Below are 24,564 nucleotides of genomic sequence, written 5' to 3' on the forward strand. Positions count from 1 at the left end.
CCATGGAGATGAGAAGCAGAAATAACCACCATCTATTTCACTACACGGTGTTACCAAATCACCGATGTTATAACACATATTGTAATATGTAGATTAAAAACATCACGTAACGAAAACACACAAAATTATTTTCAAGATGCAAATAAGCCCACCAAAAATTAAAATCTCAAGTATATTTTGTCTACAACACACTTTAAATCCCAACTTCCTAGCTATCTTTTTTCCCCAATTGAAGAGATAAACACCAAGAAAAAGGTAATCATCTATTCAAGTAATTTCCTTATATAAATGAATGGTAATTTGTTTATAAAAATCAGTTGCAGATCCTCATTTCCTTTATGTATGTATTAATAGTAATATCGTTACACAAATCAGCTTTCATGTAATTTCCTTTTTAGCCTCCAATTTCCAAGCATTTGAGGCTAATGAAATCTTCTCATAAATTCAGAAAAATTAGAAAAGTTATGCGGATTTGCTCCCTCAATACACCAGTGTAGCTCCGCCTAACACAATAATTACTCCAAATCCCAAACCGGAATAGAAATATTGTTCTATTCCAGAATAGAACATAAGTCTTCTTGGAACCAAACAGCCGCGCTATTGACTGACTCCACTAGAAGTCAAGCTGAGTCCTACTTTACCACAAATAGAGGGCCCCAAAAAGTCTTTTCTGCAATATCTTCGTCTCGATCAAGACCCCTCTCCCTCTCTCTCTCTCTCCTCGACGATTTCACGAACGACGCAATCCGATTGGTACGATCGCTCACTCACTCACAGTTCTACTCTTTTCTCTCACCTTGATTTCCTTTTAATCTTCGTTTTGATCATTAATTGAGGTTTTTAATCATGTTTAGCTCTCTGCAAATTTTTACATGAGTTTTGTATGCTTCCAGTTTGTTCACATTTTGTGATGAATTGTTTTTGGTTTTTTATAGTCTGATTTTCTCTGGCTGCCTCTTGATTGTGTTAGAGTTGCCTTGGAAGTTTTCGTTTCTGTTATTGATCTGTTTGGTTGCTTAGAAAATTTAGGCTGAAGAAATGAAAGGGGCTTTTTGAGTTGGTCTATGCTCTCAGTTCTTTTTTGGGTAGAAAATAGAAACAGCGCAAGCCTAAGAAGTTATGTTAAAAATGTGGTTTGTTTATTTATTCTTGTTAAGATTCCATATTCTCTGAGCAAGTTGATTTTGGAGAGTTCATAAGATTGTGGAATATCGTCTTTGAATATTATCTGAGATCCTGAACTGTGTTTTCATCGTGTAATTTTAATAAGACGAATATGCAGAAGCCAATAGTGATTGGTGATTCTTGGTCATAAGAAGAAATTGGTTGCTTTCCTTGGGTCTAGCATTTAGAATTGATTATGAGTTAAACTATCCTTTTACCTAAAATGTAAAATTTGTATTTGTATCTGGCGCGGTGCTCTGTCAAATATGGAAAAGGTGTGACATACAATAGTCTTCAAATACTAGACAAATTCAAAGATCTGATCAGTGTGTCACAAAACAAATCTACAATGAAACATTCGGAAAAACCAGCAGTGATGTCTCCGTCTCAGATGTATTGGCTTGTGTCAAATGTCTCTTTTACTATATTGTACTTCAGATGTCTTACCTTTTTTTCTTAAGTTTTGAATATTTGATTGCTTTTGAAGGAGTAGAACATTTAATTGAGGGCATAATGGATCGAGGAAGGAGAGCAAATCAGGTACTAGTAAACAAAAACAGTAAGATATACATGGACCTCAAGGACATCGTTAGGGATCATGCCCTCCCATATCTTCCTGCTAAATCACTTTTCAGGTTCACTGGAGTTTGTAGGGACTGGAAGCTCGACATCCTAACTCCTTTCTTTGCCCACAAGCAGTCGAATTGTTTTTCTGATATCTCGGGCTTCTTTTATCAATCCAGAGCAGACCCATCTTCATTCATATCTCTTGACCGCAATGCATATGGTGTTCCAGACCCATGTCTGAAGTTCTTGCCTGAGCCAGTTGACATAAGGACTTCTTCCAATGGTTTACTTTGCTGCCAGGGTCGTGATGGCTACAAGGCTTATTACATATGCAATCCTGTTACTAAGAAGTGGAAACAACTTCCTAAGGCAAATGCTGATCATGGATCTGACCCTGCTATTGTTCTCATCTTTGAACCATCGTTGCTGAACTTTGTGGCCGAGTACAAGCTCGTATGTGCTTTTCCATCCGTTGATTTTGACAATGGATATGAATTTGAGATTTATTCCTCCAAGGAGGGGTCTTGGAGAGTTTCTGGTGAGATTTACTTTGGCAATAAAACTCTTGTGCCAAGATCTGGTGTTCATGTGAACGACATAGTTTATTGGCAGGCAATGGGTTCTCAGATTCTTGTTTTTGACCTGAAGATGGAGCGCACACAACTCCTCTATGGCGATTTTTACGGCACAGGAGGATGTGCGGCCCTGGGTCTGATGGATGGAAAGCTTTGTTTGACAAAGGCTCAGTCTTCTGGATTAACTGTGAATGTATTGTCTAACGCATACACAAACACAATGGAGATGAACAGCAAGGCCAGGACATGGAAAACAAAACATCAGATCACTCTATCACCTTCACCCTTCGCTCCGGCTGCTGATCGCTTGTCAAGTAACATAATGTTTGCCAGTGGAAATGTGGTCTTGTTTCGCAGTGGCGGAAAAATCTATTCGTACAACCTGAAGACTAAAGAAACTCAATGTGTGGGTGATGAATTTGATTACGATGCGAGGATTGTCTCGCATGTGAACAGTCTTGTGGAGATCTAGCTGGCCTCTCTTGTGCCTTATTTTGCAGTTGTGCAACCATGTAGAAAATAACACTGGGTAGTTTTTATTAGATGGTTGTGTTTTGAACTAATTAGTAAAGTTTCTCCATTTATGCTTTGCTTAGAGCTTGTGTACATGGCCATCGAATTGTCCATGAGTCAACAGTCAACCGCTTATTTCTTCTTATTGGCTTCCTTTGTAGACCTGCAGCTTTACCACATATGATATTATTGGGTTTATAAGTATATAGATATGAATGGATAAAACCTTGACCCAAAACAAACAGAGAAAAAAGGTGGATAAAACCTTGATGCATCATGATTTTGGGTTTTTAATTATTATTATTTTTATGAAAGATCATGATTGTTCATGAAGCGTAAAGTCATTAATCATTAGCAAAGCTAAAACCTAGTAATTTTGTATGCATTTAAAGCTAATTTGAGCCATAATTATTTAGAAATTAATACTATTTATTTAGCTTCCTATTTACTTCCTTCAAAATGGGATGCAATTCCTAAAAATTAGGCTACGAGATTATTGTGGAGAAAAACTTGGATTAGTAATTATCTGTAAGTTTTTTACTTCGTATTAATCACTTGGATTATGGAGAAAACTTGGTTGGAATCTAAAATCCAATATATACAAGTTCAACAACTCGTGCGAATCCCTTCACAAGCTTCAAACTTAAAACTTAAGCAACCTCTGACCGCGTCAAGACCTCGTTTCTCCGCCAACAGACCAATCTGAGGCGTACACTTGTCCAGAGAAACCCGACATAAACCACTGGAATTCCACATGTCAAGAAAACCCATGGATACAAACAGACCATACGGCCTCGTTCGTGACTTTAACTGCTCTCTCACTCTATAGACTTTTCAGTTCTAAGTCCTCTCTCTCTCTCTCTCTCTCTCTGTTGCGTTCAACGCTGCGTTCGATCACCGGCTTGCTCGACTCTCAGGTATTCGAAGGTACGCTTCTTGCTATTGCTTCGTTGCTTTCTCTTTTGCCGAGATGAAAAAGCCCAACTCATTGGCAAAGTGCTCCTTTTTTTTTTGTTTGGGTTTTTGTGGAAAAATCTTTAATCTCTATGGCTTGTCATGTTACATGCATGAGTGGGTTTTTTTTTTGGGTTGCTTTCGATCGTTTCTAAGGGTTTTACTGTTTCTGCTTTATGGGTTTTGTTTGATCATTGTAGGGTTTATCTGTGTGTTTTGGATTTCGTAATTTAGAGAAAGCTCTCTGCTTTCGCTCTGTCTTTTATCCAATTTTCATGTTTTTATCTATGTTTTGATTTGTTTGGTTACTGAGAAACCCAAAGAAACTGAAAGTCTACTGGGACTTGATGCCATTGCGCTTAGGGTTTGAATTTGAATTTCGAAAAAAATACCATTTGTTTCTGCGAAAACAAGAAATGTATTTTGGATTTTTCTTTATGGGATTTTATTATTTTTCTTCTTCTTCTTCCCAATCCCCGAATTTTAGAATTTTTTGAATAAGAACACCTTATTGAAGCAATCGAACCAAGGACTTGGGGTTTTTGTTATGATCTGATTTTGTTTTGTTTCTTTTGTGCCAAGCAACCATAATTGAATACTAGGCTTTAATTTAGCTGCTGTTTAAACAGTTGTTCCCTTGTATTTGGCAGCAAAATTGTTCCGTGGTTCAAAGAAGCTTATGTTGCTTTCCTCTTGTTTGAAAGTCCTGATCTGTGATGGGTCTTGATGTTTGGGAAATTCAATTGTCTTCGAATGGTTATTAAATGTGTTCTAACCAACTTGATGTCATTGTGCAGTGGTGGTGAATTCTTAGGATTATATACCATGGATAATGATAAATATATGGGCAGTGACTCTGACTCGTCTTTTGTCTTTGTGAGCGATAACAATTCTGTGGGTAGTGATTCTGAAAATTATGTAATTTTGGGTGATGAAAGTTATGTGGCTAGTGCTTCTGTAGAAAATCTATGTGATGTAACCAAGCAACAGTTGAAGATTGTGGATACTGACATTTCTGTGGGTACGGATTCTGAAGAAGATCTATCTGATGAAAGCAAACAACAGTTGAAGAATGTAGATAAAGACAGTTATATGGATACTGATTCTGAAGGATATCTATATGATGAAAGCGAACCAGGGATGAAAAATGTGAATAATGACTGTTATTTGGGTTCTGATTATGAAGAAGATATATTTGATGAAAGCGAACCACAGATGAAGAATGTGGATAATGACAGTTATTTGGGCACTGATTCTGAAGAATATCTATCTGATGGAAGCGGAGAAGTGCTGAAGATTGAGGATAATGGCAATTATGTGGGTACTGTAGTCCCTGTGCCTCGGTCGAGGATAAAGCGTTATTCTTTCAAGGTATGACATTTTTGTTTGGCCCTAGTGTTTGGTAGTGGCTGTATTATATGTGAGATGAAGTTTTCATACTTCTATATTGCTCTGTTACTGTTTTGGTTAATTGATTGCGTATGATATTAAGGGTTAATTCTATCCTAAACAAGCATTCCTGGCTCCTGCAGATAGAACCAAATTAAGCAAACTGATAAGGTCCTATCTTTGCCCGGATTTCCATGTTTGTTTTGTTTATTGATGAATTGGAGGCTGTCATTGTTCATGTGATTAAATGTTCAAGTTTTTGTGTCTTTGTTTCTTTTCCCTTGATTTGCATCTTGATGAACTTTTTAATGTGCAGTTTCACACATATTCATATAAAAGAATTGGTCATATAGATGATTGTCCTGAAGACAGAAAGCATATTAAGAAAATGAACATCAATGATGCTGCAATGGAGTATGTTCTTCCTTTCCTCCCTGCCAAAATACTTTGCAGGTTGAAAACTGTTAGCAAACAATGGGATCAGTGGATTGGTAGTGCATTCTTCAGTCACAAGCAAACTTACTACTTCAGGGACATCTCTGGTCTATTCTGTCAGCCCTCTGGTGATTATCCATCCTTCATCTCACTTGATCGTGATGCTTATGGCGTTCCCAGTTCTTCCCTCACTTTCTTGCCTAAACCAGTTACTGTAAGAACCACTTGCAAAGGTCTGCTATGCTGTCAAACCTGCGATGGAGAAGATACCTACTATATCTGCAACCCTCTGAACAAGCAATGGAAAGAGCTTCCCAAGCCAGGCTACTATCATGGGCCTGAATCTTTCCTGGCACTAGCCTTTGAGCCTTCTGTGCTTGATTTTGAAGCAAAATTTGAACTTGTCTGTGCCTTCTCTGTACCTGGTCATACGGGTGTCTATTTTGATATATTTTCTTCAAGGTCCAACTCTTGGGAACTGTCTGACGCAGTATGCTATGAGCTCAATGCTTTGGAGCTGAGTGGTAATGGGCTCTTTTTGAAGGGTGTGGTCTTTTGGGAAACATCAACTGGGCACATTCTGGCATTTGATTTGAAGGAGAAGCAATATGGTATGATGCTTCTCCCTCTCGGCAGCGGACCACAAGGTGTTATGACAGAGATGAATGGGGAGCTGTGCTACATTCTGCCTTGTGAAGATGACGACGGTCAGTACACCTTGGAAATCTATGGCGATATGTGCATGAACCTGAAGCGCAGGATCCATCTCATCGGTGAGGTTTTCAACCATGTTACTGAAGGGTTGAGGGCTCTGGCTTGTGTGAATGATGATGTGGTGGTAATTCTTCTTGGAAGGTACCTGATTGCTTATCATGTGAAAGCAGGGGAGATTGAAACACTAAGAACTGGCAGGACCAATGCTGGATATGAAAGGTTTCTTCCGTACGTGAACAGCCTTGTGGCGATTTAGTTGGCCTCTGCTGTCCTATATTTGCCATTTGTGCAAAACCATGAAGAAAGAAGGCATTTGGTAGTTTTTGTTAGGTGGTTATGTTTGGAACTAATTGGTAAAGCTATGTTTAATATTAGGCTTCTGTCCGTGGCTATGTAATTTCCTTTTAGTTCTCAACTGCTTATTTCTCGTTGGCTTTGTGTAGATCAGGTGCTTTGGTGCATCGTATGGTATTTGGGTTTATAATAAATAATATTGGAGTGGATACAACCTTTTCTTATTTGAGTTCCATGTATTCCCTTTGTGCCTATGATATTCCATTTAGCTTTGGTTGTATAATGCAACTTGACGCAACTTGAAAAGAAAACCCACTAGACAGAAAAAAACAAGACATTTCACATTTGTATTGACTTGACCCCATACCCCAAAAAAAAGCCAAAAGGAAAATGACCGACCCAAAATGAAAATGATGGCTCATCTTGGAATCATCATTTCTCAACTTTATGGTTCGAGTACAAGCTTGTCACTTTCTGCGTTCCTATTTCGTTCATTTTGACGATGCGTGTGAACAAAGGTACCAAGAGAAAAACCCAATAAGTTGTTTATTATTTTCTTTGATACAAGTGAGATTGAGAAGGAAACAATCGAATCTAAGATCTCAAGTGTAATGTTAAATGTTCTTAACCACTTGAGCTATAATCTCCTTATTTCTTCAATATAAACAAAAAGAAAATGATTTACAGCTCAAGTGGTTAAGAGCAGTTACTCTTACACTCGATGTCCTGTCTTGTGTCCAAATTTCATGCTCCTTGTATAAATAAACTTGTAGCTCACGTCACCCTTGACATCCACATTGGCCAATCTAAGTCAGCCACGTGTTCAAACACCATTGGAAGCCGATATAAGCCCTATTTATGTGCAGAGGAGTAAAGTACTACGTACGTCATGTTAACTGCTCTCAACCGTGAACACAGAGTCTCTCTCTCTCTCTCTCTCTCTCTCTCTCTCTCTCTCTCTCTCGCGTTCAAGTTCAACGCAGCGTTTGATCTCCGGTAGTCTCTTAGGGCTACGACGGTAAGCTTCTCGTAGTTTTCTTTTTCAGGGTTTTTTTTAAAGTGTTTCGAAATTGCCGATACGCACATTGCTTCGTTTATTGGAAATGCAAAACCCAACCCATCGGCAGAGTGCTTCTCTGTTCTTTTTTCCTTTTCTTGTTGAACACTCTTGAATCTATAATGCATTTCATGAATGGGTTTTGTAAGAGTGTCGATTTCTCTGTTTTATGAGGTTTGTATGTTTTGGGTTTCTTGACAGACGGCTCTCTGTTTTCGTTCTGTTTCTTTTTTCTTTTTCTTTCAAGTTTCTTATTTCTATTACCATTTTGGTTTGTTTGGTTACTGAGAAAGCCAAGGAAAAAGAAGGAAAACTCGGTCTCTAAGACATTGTCATTGTGTTTTGGGTTTGAATTTTATTTTTGGAAAATTGCCAACTTATTCCAAGAAAACAAGAAACCCACTTCGGATGTTACTGACGGGGCTTTTGTTTCTTATCTCCTAATGGATTTTGGGTTTGAATTTGATTTTTGGAAATGACCCATTTTACGAAGAAAGAAAAAAACCCATATTGGGTTGTTCTTTATAGGGTTTTTGTTTCTTTTCATTCAAGATCGTAAATTATGGAAATGAAGATATCAAAATTTTCATTTCTGATTCTCCATACCTTATTGAAGCAATCAACAGAGCAGTAGACATTTAAATCTTTGTTGATTTCGGTAAGATCTCATTTTGTTATGTTAGTTTGGTTAATTTCTTTTGCACCAAGCAACCGCAATTGAATGATCTAATTCTTTGAAATTTGACTTTGTTATGTCTCTTTTTAGGCAGAAATGGCGACTTCTGTGGACAGTAAGGAGCATAGTACTGGGAATTCTGAAGAAGGTGATCTATCTGATGACAGTGGACAAGAATATCCACCATCTCCGGTTCATGAGGAGAAGGTTGTGGATGGCTATGATGTGGTATGCCATTGGTAGATTTGACGCTTTTATTTTTAGATTTTTAATTTGTACTTAATAAAATAAATGGATGGTTGATAATTGTTGGTAGTTTGGCTTAAATTGTATTATGTGTGTCTGTGAGCTCCAAGAGAGCTCCAATGGGTATCTCCAGACCCTCAAGAATTATGCCGAACAGGTTTTTTATGCTTCTCTGCGTTGTGTTCCCAATAGAACATTATAAAAAAGAGTCATTCGTGTAAAAGAGGGTCACCAGATGAGTTTATGTGACTCGACGTTTCAATTATTTTTGGCAGATTTTCCTTTCATTTGCTTGGCGGTGCTTCTGTTATTTGTGCAGTATTGATAATCATTTTGCTTGAAGTTCTACATGTTGGAAACCATTTTGCTCCCCTTGTCTCTCTCTCTCTCACTAAGATTTTTATCATTTCTTCATCCGTAATCTGCTTTTCCTCTGACCAAATTTTTGTTTTTGTTTTTCTATTGCAGTTTCACGGATCTCCAAATGACAGAAAAAGGATTGCTCTTGTTGTTGACTATTCTGAATTTCCTGGACCCAAAAGGTTCAAGCAGAACATAGAGATCAAAGATGTTGTAACAGAGCATGTTCTTCCTTTCCTTCCTGCCAAATCACTTTTCAGGCTCAGAGCTGTTAGCAAAGAGTGGGATGAGTTGATTACCAGTCCTTTTTTCATTCACCAGCAATCTCATCACTTCCGGGACATCTCTGGTCTGTTTTGTCAACTCCCTGGTGATGCGCCTTTCTTCGTGTCTCTTAATGGTGATGCTTATGGCGTTCCCAGTCCTTCCCTCAGTTTCTTGCCTGAACCAGTTACTGTCAGAACCAGTTGCAATGGTCTGCTTTGCTGCCAAAGCTGCAATGGAGAAAATACCTACTATATTTGCAACCCTGCTACCAAGGATTGGAGAGCGCTTCCCAAGTCAAACTTGTATCATGGCCCTGAACCAGCCCTAGCTCTAGCCTTTGAGCCTTCTGTCCTGAACTTTGCAGCACATTATCAACTTATTTGTGCTTTCTCTTTAACTGATCATCCGGTTATCTGTTTCGAAATATTCTCTTCGAGGTCATCCTCATGGAGACTTGCTGACACGGAATGCTGTGAGCTGGATGCTTCGAAGCTGAATGGCGATGGACTCTTTATGAAGGGTGTAGCCTTCTGGGAAACTTCTGCTGGGGACATTTTGGCTTTTGATTTGAATGAGGAGCAATATGGTATTCTGTCACTCCCTCTCGGCAGCGGACCACATGGTGCTTTGGCAGAGATGCACGGGGAGCTCTGTTACATTCTGCCTCATCGAAGGGGCTATGAGTACAACCTGGACATCTATGGTGATATGGACATGAATCTGAAGCATAGTATTTCTCTTGATGGTGATTTTTTCAGCGAATTTACTGAGAAGATGAGGGCTCTGGCTTGCGTCAATAGTGATGTGGTGATAGTTAATATTGGAAGGATACTGATTGCCTATGATGTGAAAGCAGGGAAGGCTGAAGTGCTAAGAAGTGGAACCGGGACTGATGATGGATGTGTGAGGTACCTTCCATATGTGAACAGCCTTGTACACGTGCATTAATCATACATGAGCAGCCTCTATTCTGTGGATCCTACTGCCTAAGCCAAGCTAGCAAACTGGATTGTGTACTTTAGGATTAGATTGTTTGCAAGTGTAATTCCGAACTTCTTCTCAAACTCCTGACGAAGTTCTTATTTGAAACTTGTTTGAGGTCATAATCTTTGCTCTGGGTTTTTGGCTGCCTGTATGTTGCAGGCCATGGAAATTTGATCGGAAAATGGTGAATGTTGAATGCTGAAATATTTCATTTCTTAAATCAAGTTTAAACACCGCCAAGATTCACATCAGAAAACAAATCAATTATGGAAATTTTGGTCATAACACCATTGCACTAAGTCATCGGCCCTATATGCAAACATACTAAACATCTTGTAATGATAATTTATACATGACAAACGATCGATTTCGTCCCAACAATAAAGAACATGATGTTATCTTTCCTTTTAATTTGAAAAAAGAACGGCGAATATATGATAAATATCTCGAGGGTTACAAGATTAATTAACCGATTTTGTACCAGAAAAAACAGCGGAAGAGTGCAAGAATCGAAGTTTTGAACTTTTACCATGGCGTAAGGGGATAACTGCTGAGTGGTATATACTATATAAACGTTGGTTGCTATTCTTGGAACCTTCATATGCTGTCATTACTTGGTGCTGGTAGTAGCTAGGTTATGAAGTTGGTTAGTGTGCCCAAACCAATAGGATGTGATGTGATTTGCGTCCAAGTGTGAAGAGAAGCGCCCAAGGTGGAGGCAAAGTCTAAATTTGAAGGCAATATTTGTTGCTTGTGAGCCAATAACAAATCTGAAGCAAATTAAATGGGGGAGGCTCCAGCGAGGTGCCAATATGAGACAGAGGAACTGGTAAAAGAAATAACCAACACAATCTAAGTTAGGGGTGGCCGAGACAAAAACAGAGGTTTAGAGAGAGAGCTAAGGGTTGGTCCCTCCTTTGTAGGAGGCCATAATGGCAAGGACACACTAGAGTGCTCCTCCCTTTCTCTTTCCTTTGAGAAACCCTCCTACCCTATCTTCTTTCCATTGATCACCAGGTACCTTAATTATTTCGTTATTTCGTTCTGCCCTCCTGCATATCTTCTTCTCCGATCAATTTTTTTAAAATTCGAAAAAAAAAATAATAATAATCTTTGGATCAACTAAACTAAAAACTACCGATGGGGTCCTGGAGGTCCTGGAGGGGAGATTAATGTTGTTATCTCTTCTTGGTAGCACATTTTACATGTACATTAATCAAACGTTACACATTTTCAATTTCTCTTATTCTTTATATATGCATATGCTTGCATGAATTTAGGTTTGATTATAATTTGCTAATTAAAACCTTATTATTGCTTTCAAATTGTTTTAGGGGGTCTTCAATCATTGAGGCGAGCAGTTACGGGAGAGGTGAAGTGGTACTTGGCCGGAGGTTGATCAAGAGACGAATAATGTCTTCTGATAGTGCTCCGTCCCCGGATAGCACTTCACCACCATCACCAGACTCCTCCTCGTCATCGCCGTCTCCAAAGGAATCCCCAAAGGAATCATCTCCCGCGAAACCGCCCTCGTCACCACCACCATCAGCACCGCCACCGTCATCTCCGCCGCCGTCATCACCTCCACCATCATCTCCGCCACCTCCAAAGGACTCGACGCCACCTCCCAAGGGTTCCTCATCGTCACCTCCACCGAAAGCGGCATCCTCCTCGCCACCTCCGCCAAAGGAAGCGAACCCAGCCAGTTCGCCTCCTCCTCCAAAGGAGCAGGCGGCAAAATCACCGCCGGCTGTGCCGACACCTCCAGCGGCTGTTACTGAAGCAAATGATACGGCTGCCGCTACAACACCTCCACACGCGCGTCCTAAGACTTCTCCCACTGGTGCACTATCGCCGCCGTCACATGGAAGCAGCACCCCATCAACAGATAGCTCTGATGAAGACAGCTCATCATCAACGGATAATAAAGGTAAGATAGCCGGAGTGGCTATTGGGGCGTCATTGGTTATAATTGCCTTGCTCGTGGTGTGCGTGGTTTGCATCAGAAGGAAGAGGAGAAAGCGTCGTGAAATGCAGTACTATGGAGATCCTGCTGATCATCACAAAGGTGCCAAACCCTAACCCTTAATTTTGTTCACCACATGATGTCAAATAATTTTCAATTACTTATTGATTTAATAAGTACGCATCAACTGTGAAATCATCTAGTCGTGGTGTTATGAAATTATAATATCTCTTGTCACTTTATTTCAATTGACAAAAAAATAATAAAATAAATCTCATATTGAAGAAAAGATTCACATGGTGTTCATCACCCCATATATAAACAATCTTGAGATTAGCCTCATTAACTTTATATTTGCACAGGCGGTGGTGGCTATTACAACAATACACAGCAACAAAATTGGCATGACATGAATAATCCACAAGGAGACCATGTGGTGAGGCTAAACAACCAAGCACCTGGTGGTGGTGCCTGGCCTTCGGGGCCACCTCCGCTGAGTGTCGAAGCGAGCACCAATTTCTCAGGACCCCGGGGGGCGCCATTGCCACCTCCTTCGCCAACAATGTCACTTGGGTTCAACAAGAGCACCTTCACTTACGATGAGCTTGCAGCTGCCACCAATGGGTTTTCAGAGGCGAATTTGTTGGGTCAGGGCGGGTTCGGGTATGTGCACAAAGGTGTCTTGCCCAATGGGAAAGAGGTTGCAGTGAAAAGTCTCAAGTCGGGCAGTGGTCAAGGAGAACGAGAATTTGCGGCCGAGGTGGAGATCATTAGCCGAGTTCATCATCGGCATCTTGTGTCGCTGGTTGGATATTGTATTGCTGGTGGGCAGAGAATGCTGGTCTATGAATTTGTTGAAAACAAAACCATGGAATATCACTTGCATGGTGAGTTTGAATACACTTATAATACTCTACATTGTCGATGTTACGATCAAATATCAACACAGCACAATTTTTTCAGTTACTTAAACTCAATTTTGAGTGCTAATATTTAAACGATTTTGGTTTATCATCTATCTAAATCTTCAAATTCCATCTAAATAGTTGTATTTCTCGAAATTTTATGAGATGTTGATAAAATTATGGGTTGCAGGAAAGGGTCTTCCACCTATGGACTGGCCAACTAGGCTTCGAATTGCGGTTGGGTCTGCCAAAGGGCTTGCATACCTTCATGAAGATTGTAAGAAAGTCAAAGCACCTAGCTATTTATTCTAACTCTCTCTCTCTCTTGACATATATTTACTTAATCGGAAATTAAATGAATCAATGCAGGCCACCCGAAAATCATCCATCGTGATATTAAATCTGCTAACATTCTCCTTGATTTCAACTTTGAAGCCATGGTATGTGTTGCTGACATACATATTTTTGTGATGCTTATAGTATGCATACGCCAAAATCAATCAATCAACCACCTTGATCATCCTTCTAATTTGCTTTTTCAGGTTGCTGATTTTGGGTTGGCCAAGTTGTCTTCTGACAATTACACCCACGTGTCTACACGAGTTATGGGAACTTTCGGGTAAGTTCATCTGATTCAAAACCAATTGGCGATGATTATGAGTGATCGATCTGGAATAATACTCTCAACATTGTTTGAGTTTTGAAGAATACTGCAATTTAACTCAATCTTATCTTAATTACTAGTGGTTGTTCCAGTTAATTACCAGATTAATATAAATTTGGTTTTGTATCAAAACAATGCAGGTATTTGGCTCCAGAATATGCATCAAGTGGAAAATTGACAGAGAAATCAGATGTTTTCTCATTTGGGGTCATGCTCCTGGAACTCATAACTGGAAAGCGACCAGTGGATCCTTCAAATGCAATGGACGACAGCTTAGTTGACTGGGTTCGTACTTCCTCATCTATTAATCTTTGCAAGTTTTTGAGTGCTAATTATAATAAATCAATCTTACTTCCTCTCTTAATTTTTGTGAAAATAATAATGTGACACATTAAATGTACAGGCTCGACCACTTCTCAACCGTTCACTAGAGGAAGGCAATAATTTGGAGCTAGTTGACATCCGCTTGGACAATAACTTCAACCTTCAGGAGATGGCACGCATGGTCGCCTGCGCTGCTGCAAGTATCCGTCACTCTGCTAGAAAGCGCCCGAAGATGAGCCAGGTAACGTGTATATACATCGGATATGTTACGTTATCATTCATAATTAATTAGTCGAGATTGACAGTGTGAGAACACAAATGCTCCATGCTGAAAAAACAGATTGTACGTGCACTCGAAGGAGATGTGTCACTAGATGACTTGAATGAGGGGACAAAACCAGGGCAGAGCTCCATGTTCAACGCCACCACCGGCGGAGGAAGCTCGGACTACGACACGCAGGCATACAATGCAGACATGAAGAAGTTCAGAAAGTTGGCCTTGTCAAGCCAGGAGTTTGGGAGCAGTGAGTTTGGGACTTCAAGTAATGACTCCAGAGAAATGTCTGGCACACCCAAGAACCCAAAGCAGCAACTCCTTTAAAGTCTGAGCCCTCACCACAACAATTAATGTCCAACAAGAGCTTAACTAAGAGAGGACATAATTTCACAACAACACAGTACAAAGAAAAACAATTGATCATATTGCTTATGGATGAAAATGTGGCTACAGTTTCTAATTTGCTATTGAATTTTGGGATTTGGGATTTTTACCCAAGAAAGGTGAGAGAGAGAGAGAGAGAGAGAGAGAGGAGGTTTGGAGTGACATTGGAAGGGCGTTTGGGGGGGGAGAGGGGCATGTGCTTTGGGAAATTGTGTATTTTGGGGGCCAATTGAGATGACCCAGATCTTGATTAATTAGTTTGATTAACTTGTTTTCTTTGATAAATATGGATTTGTACTATATTCGTACAAATACTTTGGACTTAGAAGAAGATAGCTTATCTGTATTGTTATGAATTGCCATGAATGTTTGATTATTTTATTCAATAAATTTATTTGTATCACAGATTTATATGCTACAAAATGTGAATTTTTAATGTAATATGATTATACTGGTGGGGATGATTAAACTTCATTAGATTAATTAAATGGTTAGAATTCTTTTAAATACATATAAATACACTGATATTAATTGAAGAGGCTCCGGATCCCTTAGGTAGCTAGAGCACCTCCTTGCAAATCAACTCTATAGGATCACACAAATGTATTATCCTTAAGAATAATACTAGTCTTACCACATTTTTTATACCACAATTTTATACTATATGATGTGGCAGCTGATGTGTACATACCACATAATGTAAAATACTAGTTTTTGTTTTGCTAATTTTATTTATTAAAATACATTTCATTCATTTAATTGATGTGGCATATGATATGAATATGTCACATCATGTAGTATAGAAATGTGGGATAATAATGTAGTAAGTATAGCATTTTTTGCTTTCTTTGAATCTGTCCCCTGAACCAACTTGGAGACAGGCAGAACTGCTCATAATTAACAATTTATGATGTCATACTTGAAACAAATTAACAATTTAGAATGGCTACTTTTAAAACAATTAACGATTGTGTAGAGAATTACTACTAGATTAAAATTTTATTAGTTAATATGATTTATATATTTTCAAAGGGGAATTGAATATGCAATTTTTTTCTAACATTATGTGACAGGACCCGACCCAATTTCCACTTTGGAATTCGAGCCAAGTCCTGTGCGTGTCCGACACCTGACAAATGTCGGGCACAAATGACCTTCTTACCCTTCTGACTTCAATTTCTCTTTAAATTTCCTTAGATTTCTGCCGAAAATTCGACAGAACCTCCCCTGTATTTTTGATTTATCCCAAAATTTTCACCTGTCAAATAATCTCAGAAACCCTACCAACAGCCAGACTAAGTCAACAAACAGATTCCAACCTCAATTCTTTATGTTCAACATGATATCAGAGCATTTTCTAGGGTTTTCAAGGTTGCAAGGATCTTCTGCAAAACTTTACCTTGGCGCAGAAACTATGATTGGCCCGGTGGTGGATCCCGCGTACTTCTAAGGCCTGGGGGCGAAAAACAGGTTGAAAATGTGAGTGGACCAAAGCAACAATAATGTTCTTCAAAACAATTCTCATAAACATAATATCCCCCATGGTAAAATAAATTTAGCTAAATAAAAATGAATACTTACTTATTATATCACGCGTAGTCAATTCAAGGCATTCTATATCAGTCATATTCAAACTTGAAAGTTTCATACAAACCACTGAATTCAAAGCTTTCATAAAAGTACTGAAATCCAACGCATATAAAAACTCTGTACTCAGATCTTTCATAACTGAACGAATATAAAGGTATCTATACTTGAAAAATCAGAAAAACTGACTTAAAATAACTGAAAACCATAGTTACATAAAAGAAACTCAAAATCCTTTGAAATACCACCAGTTTGTACCCCTGTCATTTCCGTCAATTCCCTGGCAGGTCTCGGGCGTCACACAGGCTACCCGAGCCGCAAACTGGCGAAATCAGGGGACTATGATCAGCCTGTCCCGCCAGCAGATTCCTCGGTGACACCAAGTCAGCTCGAGTCGCTCTGGCAGGATGCAGGGGACCGTAGTCAGCCTGATCCGCAATTCTGGCAGGTCTCGGGGACACAGAGTCAGCCGAGCCGCAATCCTGGCAGGTCTCGGGACACCAAGTCTGCCGAGCCGCAAATCCTGGCACTCACGGTCCGAGCGTCCCCGAAACTCGTGAGGTAAGTCAAGTGCACTGACTGAACTATAATCAGACTGGATGTCCGTAGACATCGGTCCGACTCTGGGTAATCACCATAAAGAAAAACGGGTACGAGGTGGTTTAAAAATAAAGTCCTTTAGAAAAATCTGAATCACAACTGAAAAACTCAAGTCGTGCTGCGGTCTCCACTGATTCAAAACTCAAACTCTGTTTCTGTAACTGGTAAATAAGCAGCACCGACTTATAGAATTATTACTGTACTGATCATATTCAAAATCGTATTAAAACTTACTCAAAGACTGAATGAAGAAACTTACTCAAATAAACTCATTTATAAAACTCATTTATATAAAATCATTTATAAAATCTATTTTATATAAAAGCACATCAATTCATTTATGAAATCTGAATTATGAAAGAAGGTCCACTCACAGATGGTCCGAGCTACTTCGATCCCTCGGAGGTCTCCTTTTAAAATTCTGTCGGGCTCCTGATACCTCACTCAACTGATTTGGTTGAGAAATGGAGGAGATCGAGCGGCTGGAAGTTCGGATGGCATTCGGACGAACCGTCGACTTCCATGGCAGATTTCGGCCGATTCCGACCACGGCAGCGGCGGAGGTGGGTAAGGAAACGTCGCCCGTCGTGTGCTGGTTTGTTTGGCACCGGTCTCGGAGATCAACTCCAAGCGAGGCGGCCGGTGCGACGTCGGGAAGGGAGGAAGGTCGCGGGCGAGGGCAGCTGCGGGAGGAGAGAGAGAGCTGACGGGGGAGAGGAGAGAGAGTGATATAAATATATGACTTTTTGACCAAATTACCATTTTGCCCCTCGCGGTTTTTAGACCATAACTTCTTCGTTACGGCTCCGATTCGGGTCTACTCCGTGTCTACGAACTCCTTTCGCCGCGCTCTACGCAATGGCGTAGGCGAAATTCTCAAATTCTTTCCCGATTAAAAAGCCAAATTTTCCCCCATTAAAATATGCGAGGGCAATTTGGTCATTTCGCTAAAAGATATTTTCCTTACCTTTTTAGATATTTTCTTTCTTTTTGATATTTTGTTTTGGGTTCTTACATTATGTAGTAGAGAAATACCACTAGATTAAGATTTAGTTAATATAATTTATATTTACTAGAATATTTTTGGTTTTTGTAGTTTGATTTATTTTCCTTGGCTTTTTTTTTTTATAGGGAACTTTGGCATAATTAGTCATATAGTTTTGTTTGATTTGTAATCAAGTTCGAATCATAAATTTTGTTTTGTGAATTTAATAGATGAACTTCGATGTGGCAATACGTAACCATCCTTTGTGGGGATGCAATAATATTTGAAATCAACAAAAAACCCTAAGAATTAGGTCTATCTTCTTAACAATGTTAGAGTTGTAAGACTTAATTGCTAAATAAACAAAACTACAAAACTATATAACTAAAGCTGTTAGTCCCACTCACCTAAGGACCTAAAAATGAAGTTATGTGAGCTCATATTTAATAAAGATCCTTAGATTAATCCAATGACATATATAATTAGTAATTAAACTCTCTTTATTATATGTTAAGTCCTTAGGTGAACGGAATTGTTAAAATTAAAATGATGGAAACAAAATGTTGAAAATTGGTCACAAACACCGAAAATATGATTTGGTAAAAAAAAAAAAAAAAAAAAAACCTTTCGATTTTAACTTTTTAACCGACGTTGCATATAATTGACATTACAAAAGGACAAAGCTCACACATAATTTGGCGTCTATAAATACCTTCTCGGAAACCCTTCTCAGATTTTCGCTGCCGCCTATCTGGCTTTCCCAGTCCGACCCGACTGTTTCAACCGGATCCGGATTCGGATTCCCCATATATTTATGCAACCTTCATCGTCTGAGTACAGAGTACTCGGACTGCTTCAGAAAACATAACTCAGCTCCGATCGATTCGCCATGGGAGACTACAACAACAACAACAACAACAACAACAACGATGCCTTCATGCGCAGCCAAAACGCCGCCGTTCAGGGCCGAACCAAGGCCCAGAACCGCGCTAATGTTCTTCAGCTCAAACTGGTTCGTCCTTAGGGTTTCTTCCTCTTACTTGTTTAGGTTTAGTGTTTCTATTCGTGAGGCTAAGTTTTTGTTTTTATCCTTCTCAAATTACTTGATTAATATAGGATTTTCATGTTTTAGATAAACCCTAGCTAAATATGTAGCTGATCTTTGTAGGTTTCTTCTAATTTATTGAATTTTGTTGCATGTCAATTGATAGTACTCAGAATTTGAACATACTTTGCTTTTTGCTTTTTGACTGGGCGTTCTGTATTGGTTGCTTTGTAAACTTAGTTAAGGTCTGGATTTATTTTGTAAGGAATATCGATCTGTAATTTTTGTGTTTGCGCTGCAGATTGGTCAGAGTCACCCCACTGGTTTAACAACTAACCTTTTGAAGCTGTTTGAGCCTCGACCACCGTTGGATTTTAAACCGCCTCCAGAGAAAAGAAAATGCCCACCCTTGACAGGTTTTTTAGTAAATCTTATTGGGGGCATGAATAATTTCCAATTTGGCATGACTTTTTAGGTTGTAGCTCTTAATTTTTTTGTATTATTTTTGGTTAATGAAGGGATTGCGCAATTTGTGAGTAAGTTTGCGGAGCCAGGAGATCCTGAATATACTGCGCCTGTCCAAAAGGGGGAAACTCCTGTAAGATTCTAACTTGAAATTCTTGTATGAAGACATAACCTTATGAAGTCACTGTTCATACTGAAACATATATGCTTTCTGTCTTGTTGGATTCAGACACAAAGAAGGGCTCGGATACACCAGTTAAGGCTTGACAAGGGTGCAGCAAAGGCTGCAGAAGAGCTAGAGAAATGTGATGACCTACTCTTCTTTTGATTGTAAGACTTTGGATTCTTAAAATTTATGTTACCTTGTTTTCCTTATATCTGTTTCTGTGCAGATGATCCAAATAATGACCCAAATATTTCTGGAGATCCATATAAGACTTTGTTTATCGCTAGACTGGTGAGTAACGTGTTTGGGTACCGTATTGGTTTTCCTCATGCTATTCTTCGTATTCATTAAGGTTGACGTGTAATCTTCATTGTATACCTGCAGAATTATGAGTCAACTGAGAGCAGAATCAAAAGGGAGTTTGACGTTTATGGTCCAATCAAACGGGTAGGTATTTTTTTGAGCAACCCCAAGGGGGTTCGGTAAGAGGTTCACTTGCATTGTAGCTTGTTCCTTTTCGTTTTCTCTACAAAAATCCCAGATTTTCTAATCTTTGAATTTGGAAAAAAGTATTCTCAGGATTGTTTTCCTTTTTCCTATTTTGTTCAAAAAGATGCCTGGGGTACATATTACTGAACTTTTCTGAAGTTATGTAGTTAGAACCCTAAAGAGTCTGTCTCATACATTTTCTGCATAATAAACTGAATTTGAAAATTCATTCAGCCAACTGGGTTGAGATAATGCATTGTTTCCAGCCATAACTATAAATGGTAATGCCTGGTGATGCCTTTCGAGTCTGTTCTCCTTGATTAGTTTTATTGTTAGTGGAGTCTGTGCAAGTTTGTATTACTATTACAGGTGTCTCTGCAAATATGCCGGTAATGTCTTGCGGGTTTGTTTAAATCCTTCCATAGCTCTGGTTTTTATACGGTTTTATTTAGAGATCTTGGAATTGGGCTTTCTAGGGTATATACCAGCATTAAGTTTTAACATTCGAGAGGTATCCCTGGTAAGGGGTGAGTATTCATCAATATCTTTGATTTCTACCTACCTGATTCCGAACATGGTGCTTCGTCCTGCACAGCAAAGCTGAGTTTATAAGACTTAAAAATTAACACAGGTGTCACTGCGAGTATACTGGTAATCTCGTATGGGTTTGCTCCATTCTTAGCTCCCTCTTTAATGTAGTTTTATTTAAGAGATCTTGGAACTGGGTGTTTCTAGGATATGTATTGGTTTTAAGTTCTAACATTCAAGACATATCCCTGGTAAGGTGGTAATTTGTTCGCATATGGTATCTTTGATTCCAAAATTTCTCCCTATCCAATCCCAAAAATGATGCTTCATCCTGCATAGCAAAGCTGAATACTATAAATTGAGCAGAGCAGTGATGCATTGTGCCTTTTGGACTTTATTTCAAGCAACCAAAGGAGACCAACAGGGTAAAACAAGTCGGGGGTATTAGCATCTCTTTCTCCTTTGAATTTTTAGTACATGCATTTTCTGCTGAAAATTCTACTTTTGGCTTTGAAGGCTATCCAAAAAAAAAAAAACCACATCGGCAGCGGGATGTCCTGGTATTTTTAATAGTATTACAAATTTTTTTTTAATTATTAAAAAAATCTCCCTGGTAAGGGGATAATAGTCTGTTCAACTGGTAAGTTGGCCACAAATGTCAGTTTTTCTGCAACTCTAGCCGGTGATGATGCATCTTGCGATGGAAGCTGTATGATTTAAAGGTGAGCACGGCTAAAGAGGCATAGTGCCTGTCTGCCGTGCCATTTAGGATTCAATATTTTTCTGCAGTATGATGCTTTGTTGTAGATGTTAAAACATCTATCCACAGTTACTTAGTCTTAAGCATTCTTTGCTTAAGATCAGAATCCTTTATATCTAGTTTATTAATCGTATTCTTCTTCTATGAAATTTCAGGTTCGATTGGTCTCTGACAAAGAAACAAATAAACCTAGAGGCTATGGATTCATTGAGTACATGCATACACGGGACATGAAAGGTTTGCTTTAATACTTTATGTACTAAATTACAATATGATTTGTCCTTTGTTTCTAAGACTAGTTATATGCATGTTACAGCTGCATACAAGCAAGCTGATGGGAGGAAGATTGAAGGCAGAAGGGTTCTTGTAGATGTTGAACGTGGGAGGACAGTCCCAAACTGGCGTCCTCGCCGACTGGGTGGTGGGCTTGGGACCACCAGAGTTGGAGGTGAAGAAGTTAATCAGAGATATTCAGGAAGGTAAGGAGTTTGATTCCAACATTTCCCGACTTTAGTCATTGAAAACTGATGTGCAAATACTGTGCATATTGTACAGTAGAAATTTAGTTGTAAGAGAGATGGACCTCATTGCCTAAAGTGCTTATGTTTTGCCCTGAATTAACATGGGGATGAAGGTGTTCTTTTAGTTTCAGAATTGAAAATATGTGAGATTTGTAGAGTATGCTTGAATTTTAGAAGTTTTATCGGGGATATCAAAGTTTTTCCTACTGAGGTAAAGATGTTTAATCTCTTCTGTACATGTCTTTTTTTTCCTTAATCCCATATGTGGTCAAATATAGTTAATGGTAATGTAATAGTCATCCATTGCAGAAAAAATTATAGTAACCAACATTATGTGAGCACCAATAAATGAAGAGAATTGTATCTTCTGTGGTTGTTTTATGACTCATCTTTAAGTGGTATGTTGGTAGAGATTTCTTTGTCTTCCTAATATGTAATCTATATTATCAAAACAAACTGCTTTGTTTTGTACTGTTTTTATTATATAAGCTATGGGATTTTGGGAACATGATCTTTTTGTCAACTTCCAAGTTGTGTCATAAAATTGCTGGATGTGTTCCGGTGAAAACTTTGTTTCCTCGTATGTTTAGCATGTTTTTTTTCAGTGCCTTTGTTAACTTTAACATTTATCTTTGTTTGCTTAGGGAGCAAGTACAATCAGGAGGACAACCCCGGTCCGAGGAGCCGAGGGTACGCGAGGAGCGGCATGTAGACTTGTAAGATTTTCCAAACTGTTTTGCACATTGTTTGAAAGGTTTTGGTAGTAGTGATGCTCAGCTTTAAATGATGATGATGATGATGATGATTATTATTATTATTATAAAAGCTTGTTCAAAATATGAAAAACAAAAAAAGAGTTGAAAACAAAAAGCATGCCCGGACAAAAAGCATGCAAGATATCCTTGGGTGCACTCAATCTGTCATGGTTATGTACTGCTTTTAACTTGCATACTAATGATAGTTAATACAATTTAAATTTTTGTAACAATTGTCTTGAAGTAATTGTTCTGGCATTTGGTCATGCTTTGTAGGTATTCATGAATTTTTATTATTATTACTAATGCAATTTCATTATTGCTTTCTATGTGAGTGATATTGAGTGAACTGATTTTCAGGGATAGAGAAAAATCCCGTGAAAGGGGGAAAGAGAAAGACAAGGAGAGAGAACGGGAGAAGTCCCGTGAGCGCTCCCGTGAACGCTCCCATGACAAGCCTAGGGATCGTGATCACAGGGAAGATAGGCACCACAGAGATCGTGATAGAACCAGGGACAGGGACCGGGATAGGGATAGGGAAAGAGATCGTGGTCGTGATCGTGATCGAACTCGTGAGCGAGGACGTGATCGTGGCCGTGACTATGAACGTGATCGAGAAACTAGGGATCGGGATCGCGATCGCCCTCGAGAAAGAGACAGGGATTATGAAGTTGGGGACCCTGAGCATGATCGTGGCCGTTCCCGTGACAAGGAATCTGATTATGACCACCGTACTGAATCAAAACATGAGAGGGACCGACATGGCGAAAGAGAACGGGATTATGACCACACTGCCCAGGAAGACGGCCAGGGGTGGTTTGAACAACCTGAACATGGCCATAGGCGCTCCGACCCTGACCAGGATGCTGAGCCCTATGAACATCATCGTAGCCAGTATGATCAATTGGATGTCCAGCATGACCATGACCGTTACAAACAATATCCTGATCGCGGGCATGATCGCTATGATCGAATGGAGGAGGATGATTACCATTATGAACAAGCACCAGTTGAGTCCCGCGAAAGGGACAGGGATGGAGATGTGGAGCGAGATTATCGGAGGTCATCTAGATCACTCTCTCGGGATTACAATGAGTATTAAGACTGAAATTGAATACCTCTCAAGTTTTTGTGCTTTGTTGGTTAGCTATTCACTCTGATTGGGTTCATCAGCACTCTAAGATTGCGTCTTATGCAGCAGCTGCTTTCTGTGTCGGGTCTTTTGTTTTGTTCTTTTTGCCCTTTTCTTTCTACTCAATCCTACGTAGAGCTGTGAAAATTAAATGTCTTTGCGACTAAGCTGGCTTGAGGATGTTACGTGTTGGGTAATTTAAATGTCTGAACGTTTACGGTGGTGGAATTGGGTAGGTTTTTTTTCCCTCTTTTGTAAACCTTTTAAATTTGTGAAAATTAATGAATTTGTTGGTGGATTCGTGTGAGACATTTAATTCCAAGATGTCTTGGACTTTGCATCTCATCTGTCTCCTGGACATGCAGGCATCTTGAAATTCTATTTGCCACCTACCCAGATTTCATAAATATGTAGGCATGCAGGCACCACCCCCTTTTATGAGCATTGCATTGCACATCAGTCTTTTTATCTGATCTGATTAGCATGCAGGCACCACGCCCTTCTGATGGAATACTGCGTACGTTGTATAATTGGGCTGGAATAAAATGAGGCCCAATGGTACGCGGGCCCATGCAAGTAGTCTTCCACTCTAACCAAATTTCACTGATAAAACAATTTTCTGGTTACCCATGCCCAAACGTTTCAAATTAATTTGTGTTCCAGTTTTACACAGTTTAGTATATATGGTCCAGTCCAAGCTTTTTATTTTTGGTACAAATGGTCCAGTCTAGTTTTCAATATAAATCTTTTGTTTTTATATAATTTTATACAAAGCATAATCGAAGCTAAAACCCTCCGAGGTAAATGATTTTAACC

At 39.2% G+C, this 24,564-nt stretch overlaps 5 protein-coding genes across 10 annotated transcripts; all 5 read left to right on the forward strand.

Annotated features, from left to right (window-relative positions):
* Positions 1 to 661: 661 nt before the first annotated feature.
* LOC117635181 (F-box protein At5g07610-like) lies at positions 662 to 3,023 on the forward strand. Of its 3 annotated transcripts, XM_034369533.1 has the most exons (3): positions 662 to 753; positions 1,652 to 2,812; positions 2,860 to 3,023. In XM_034369533.1, the coding sequence occupies exon 2, from the start codon at positions 1,678 to 1,680 to the stop codon at positions 2,776 to 2,778; it is 1,101 nt and encodes a 366-aa protein (XP_034225424.1). In that variant the 5' UTR covers positions 662 to 753; positions 1,652 to 1,677; the 3' UTR covers positions 2,779 to 2,812; positions 2,860 to 3,023. The 3 variants fall into 3 exon arrangements, with proteins under 3 accessions (XP_034225424.1, XP_034225423.1, XP_034225425.1); XM_034369532.1 differs by having other exon boundaries at positions 1,652 to 3,023; XM_034369534.1 differs by having other exon boundaries at positions 1,658 to 3,023.
* Positions 3,024 to 3,601: 578 nt separating this feature from the next.
* Positions 3,602 to 6,829, forward strand: LOC117635896 (F-box protein At5g03970-like). Of its 2 annotated transcripts, none has more exons than XM_034370274.1 (3): positions 3,602 to 3,746; positions 4,571 to 5,144; positions 5,479 to 6,829. In XM_034370274.1, the coding sequence occupies exons 2-3, from the start codon at positions 4,599 to 4,601 to the stop codon at positions 6,565 to 6,567; spliced, it is 1,635 nt and encodes a 544-aa protein (XP_034226165.1). In that variant the 5' UTR covers positions 3,602 to 3,746; positions 4,571 to 4,598; the 3' UTR covers positions 6,568 to 6,829. The 2 variants fall into 2 exon arrangements, with proteins under 2 accessions (XP_034226165.1, XP_034226166.1); XM_034370275.1 differs by having other exon boundaries at positions 3,602 to 3,736.
* Positions 6,830 to 7,938: 1,109 nt separating this feature from the next.
* Positions 7,939 to 10,432, forward strand: LOC117634846 (F-box protein At5g07610-like). Its single transcript, XM_034369102.1, has 3 exons — positions 7,939 to 8,320; positions 8,429 to 8,566; positions 9,053 to 10,432. Exons 2-3 carry the CDS (start codon positions 8,435 to 8,437, stop codon positions 10,157 to 10,159), a joined length of 1,239 nt encoding a protein of 412 aa, XP_034224993.1. The 5' UTR covers positions 7,939 to 8,320; positions 8,429 to 8,434; the 3' UTR covers positions 10,160 to 10,432.
* Positions 10,433 to 10,999: 567 nt separating this feature from the next.
* Positions 11,000 to 15,000, forward strand: LOC117636013 (proline-rich receptor-like protein kinase PERK4). 3 transcript variants are annotated; one of them, XM_034370434.1, is made up of 9 exons: positions 11,000 to 11,212; positions 11,530 to 12,263; positions 12,524 to 13,048; positions 13,257 to 13,343; positions 13,436 to 13,506; positions 13,609 to 13,685; positions 13,871 to 14,015; positions 14,134 to 14,295; positions 14,395 to 15,000. In XM_034370434.1, exons 2-9 carry the CDS (start codon positions 11,609 to 11,611, stop codon positions 14,653 to 14,655), a joined length of 1,983 nt encoding a protein of 660 aa, XP_034226325.1. In that variant the 5' UTR covers positions 11,000 to 11,212; positions 11,530 to 11,608; the 3' UTR covers positions 14,656 to 15,000. The 3 variants fall into 3 exon arrangements, with proteins under 3 accessions (XP_034226325.1, XP_034226324.1, XP_034226326.1); XM_034370433.1 differs by lacking the exon at positions 11,000 to 11,212 and adding an exon at positions 11,229 to 11,402; XM_034370435.1 differs by lacking the exon at positions 11,000 to 11,212 and adding an exon at positions 11,230 to 11,386.
* A 3,589-nt stretch (positions 15,001 to 18,589) lies between these two features.
* On the forward strand, positions 18,590 to 24,067 carry LOC117636014 (U1 small nuclear ribonucleoprotein 70 kDa). Its single transcript, XM_034370436.1, has 10 exons — positions 18,590 to 18,899; positions 19,234 to 19,348; positions 19,451 to 19,530; positions 19,627 to 19,702; positions 19,790 to 19,854; positions 19,948 to 20,010; positions 21,496 to 21,577; positions 21,657 to 21,819; positions 22,506 to 22,577; positions 22,977 to 24,067. The coding sequence occupies exons 1-10, from the start codon at positions 18,777 to 18,779 to the stop codon at positions 23,716 to 23,718; spliced, it is 1,581 nt and encodes a 526-aa protein (XP_034226327.1). The 5' UTR covers positions 18,590 to 18,776; the 3' UTR covers positions 23,719 to 24,067.
* The last annotated feature ends 497 nt before the right edge of the window (positions 24,068 to 24,564 follow it).

Source organism: Prunus dulcis, chromosome 7, assembly GCF_902201215.1.
Source record: "Prunus dulcis chromosome 7, ALMONDv2, whole genome shotgun sequence".
NCBI classification, from domain to species: domain Eukaryota; kingdom Viridiplantae; phylum Streptophyta; class Magnoliopsida; order Rosales; family Rosaceae; genus Prunus; species Prunus dulcis.

Bases quoted from the DNA above. Each gene is read 5' to 3' on its own strand.
- LOC117635181 (XM_034369532.1), top strand. From the start codon at position 1,678: ATGGATCGAGGAAGGAGAGCAAATCAGGTACTAGTAAACAAAAACAGT.
- LOC117635896 (XM_034370274.1), top strand. From the start codon at position 4,599: ATGGATAATGATAAATATATGGGCAGTGACTCTGACTCGTCTTTTGTC. The intron at 5,145-5,478 runs GTATGACATTTT...TTTAATGTGCAG, and splicing joins TAAAGCGTTATTCTTTCAAG to TTTCACACATATTCATATAA.
- LOC117634846 (XM_034369102.1), top strand. From the start codon at position 8,435: ATGGCGACTTCTGTGGACAGTAAGGAGCATAGTACTGGGAATTCTGAA. The intron at 8,567-9,052 runs GTATGCCATTGG...TTTCTATTGCAG, and splicing joins TTGTGGATGGCTATGATGTG to TTTCACGGATCTCCAAATGA.
- LOC117636013 (XM_034370433.1), top strand. From the start codon at position 11,368: ATGTTGTTATCTCTTCTTGGTAGCACATTTTACAT. The intron at 11,403-11,529 runs GTACATTAATCA...AAATTGTTTTAG, and splicing joins CTTGGTAGCACATTTTACAT to GGGGTCTTCAATCATTGAGG. The intron at 13,344-13,435 runs GTAAGAAAGTCA...GAATCAATGCAG, and splicing joins TGCATACCTTCATGAAGATT to GCCACCCGAAAATCATCCAT.
- LOC117636014 (XM_034370436.1), top strand. From the start codon at position 18,777: ATGGGAGACTACAACAACAACAACAACAACAACAACAACGATGCCTTC. The intron at 19,349-19,450 runs GTTTTTTAGTAA...TGGTTAATGAAG, and splicing joins AAAATGCCCACCCTTGACAG to GGATTGCGCAATTTGTGAGT. The intron at 21,820-22,505 runs GTAAGGAGTTTG...TTGTTTGCTTAG, and splicing joins AATCAGAGATATTCAGGAAG to GGAGCAAGTACAATCAGGAG.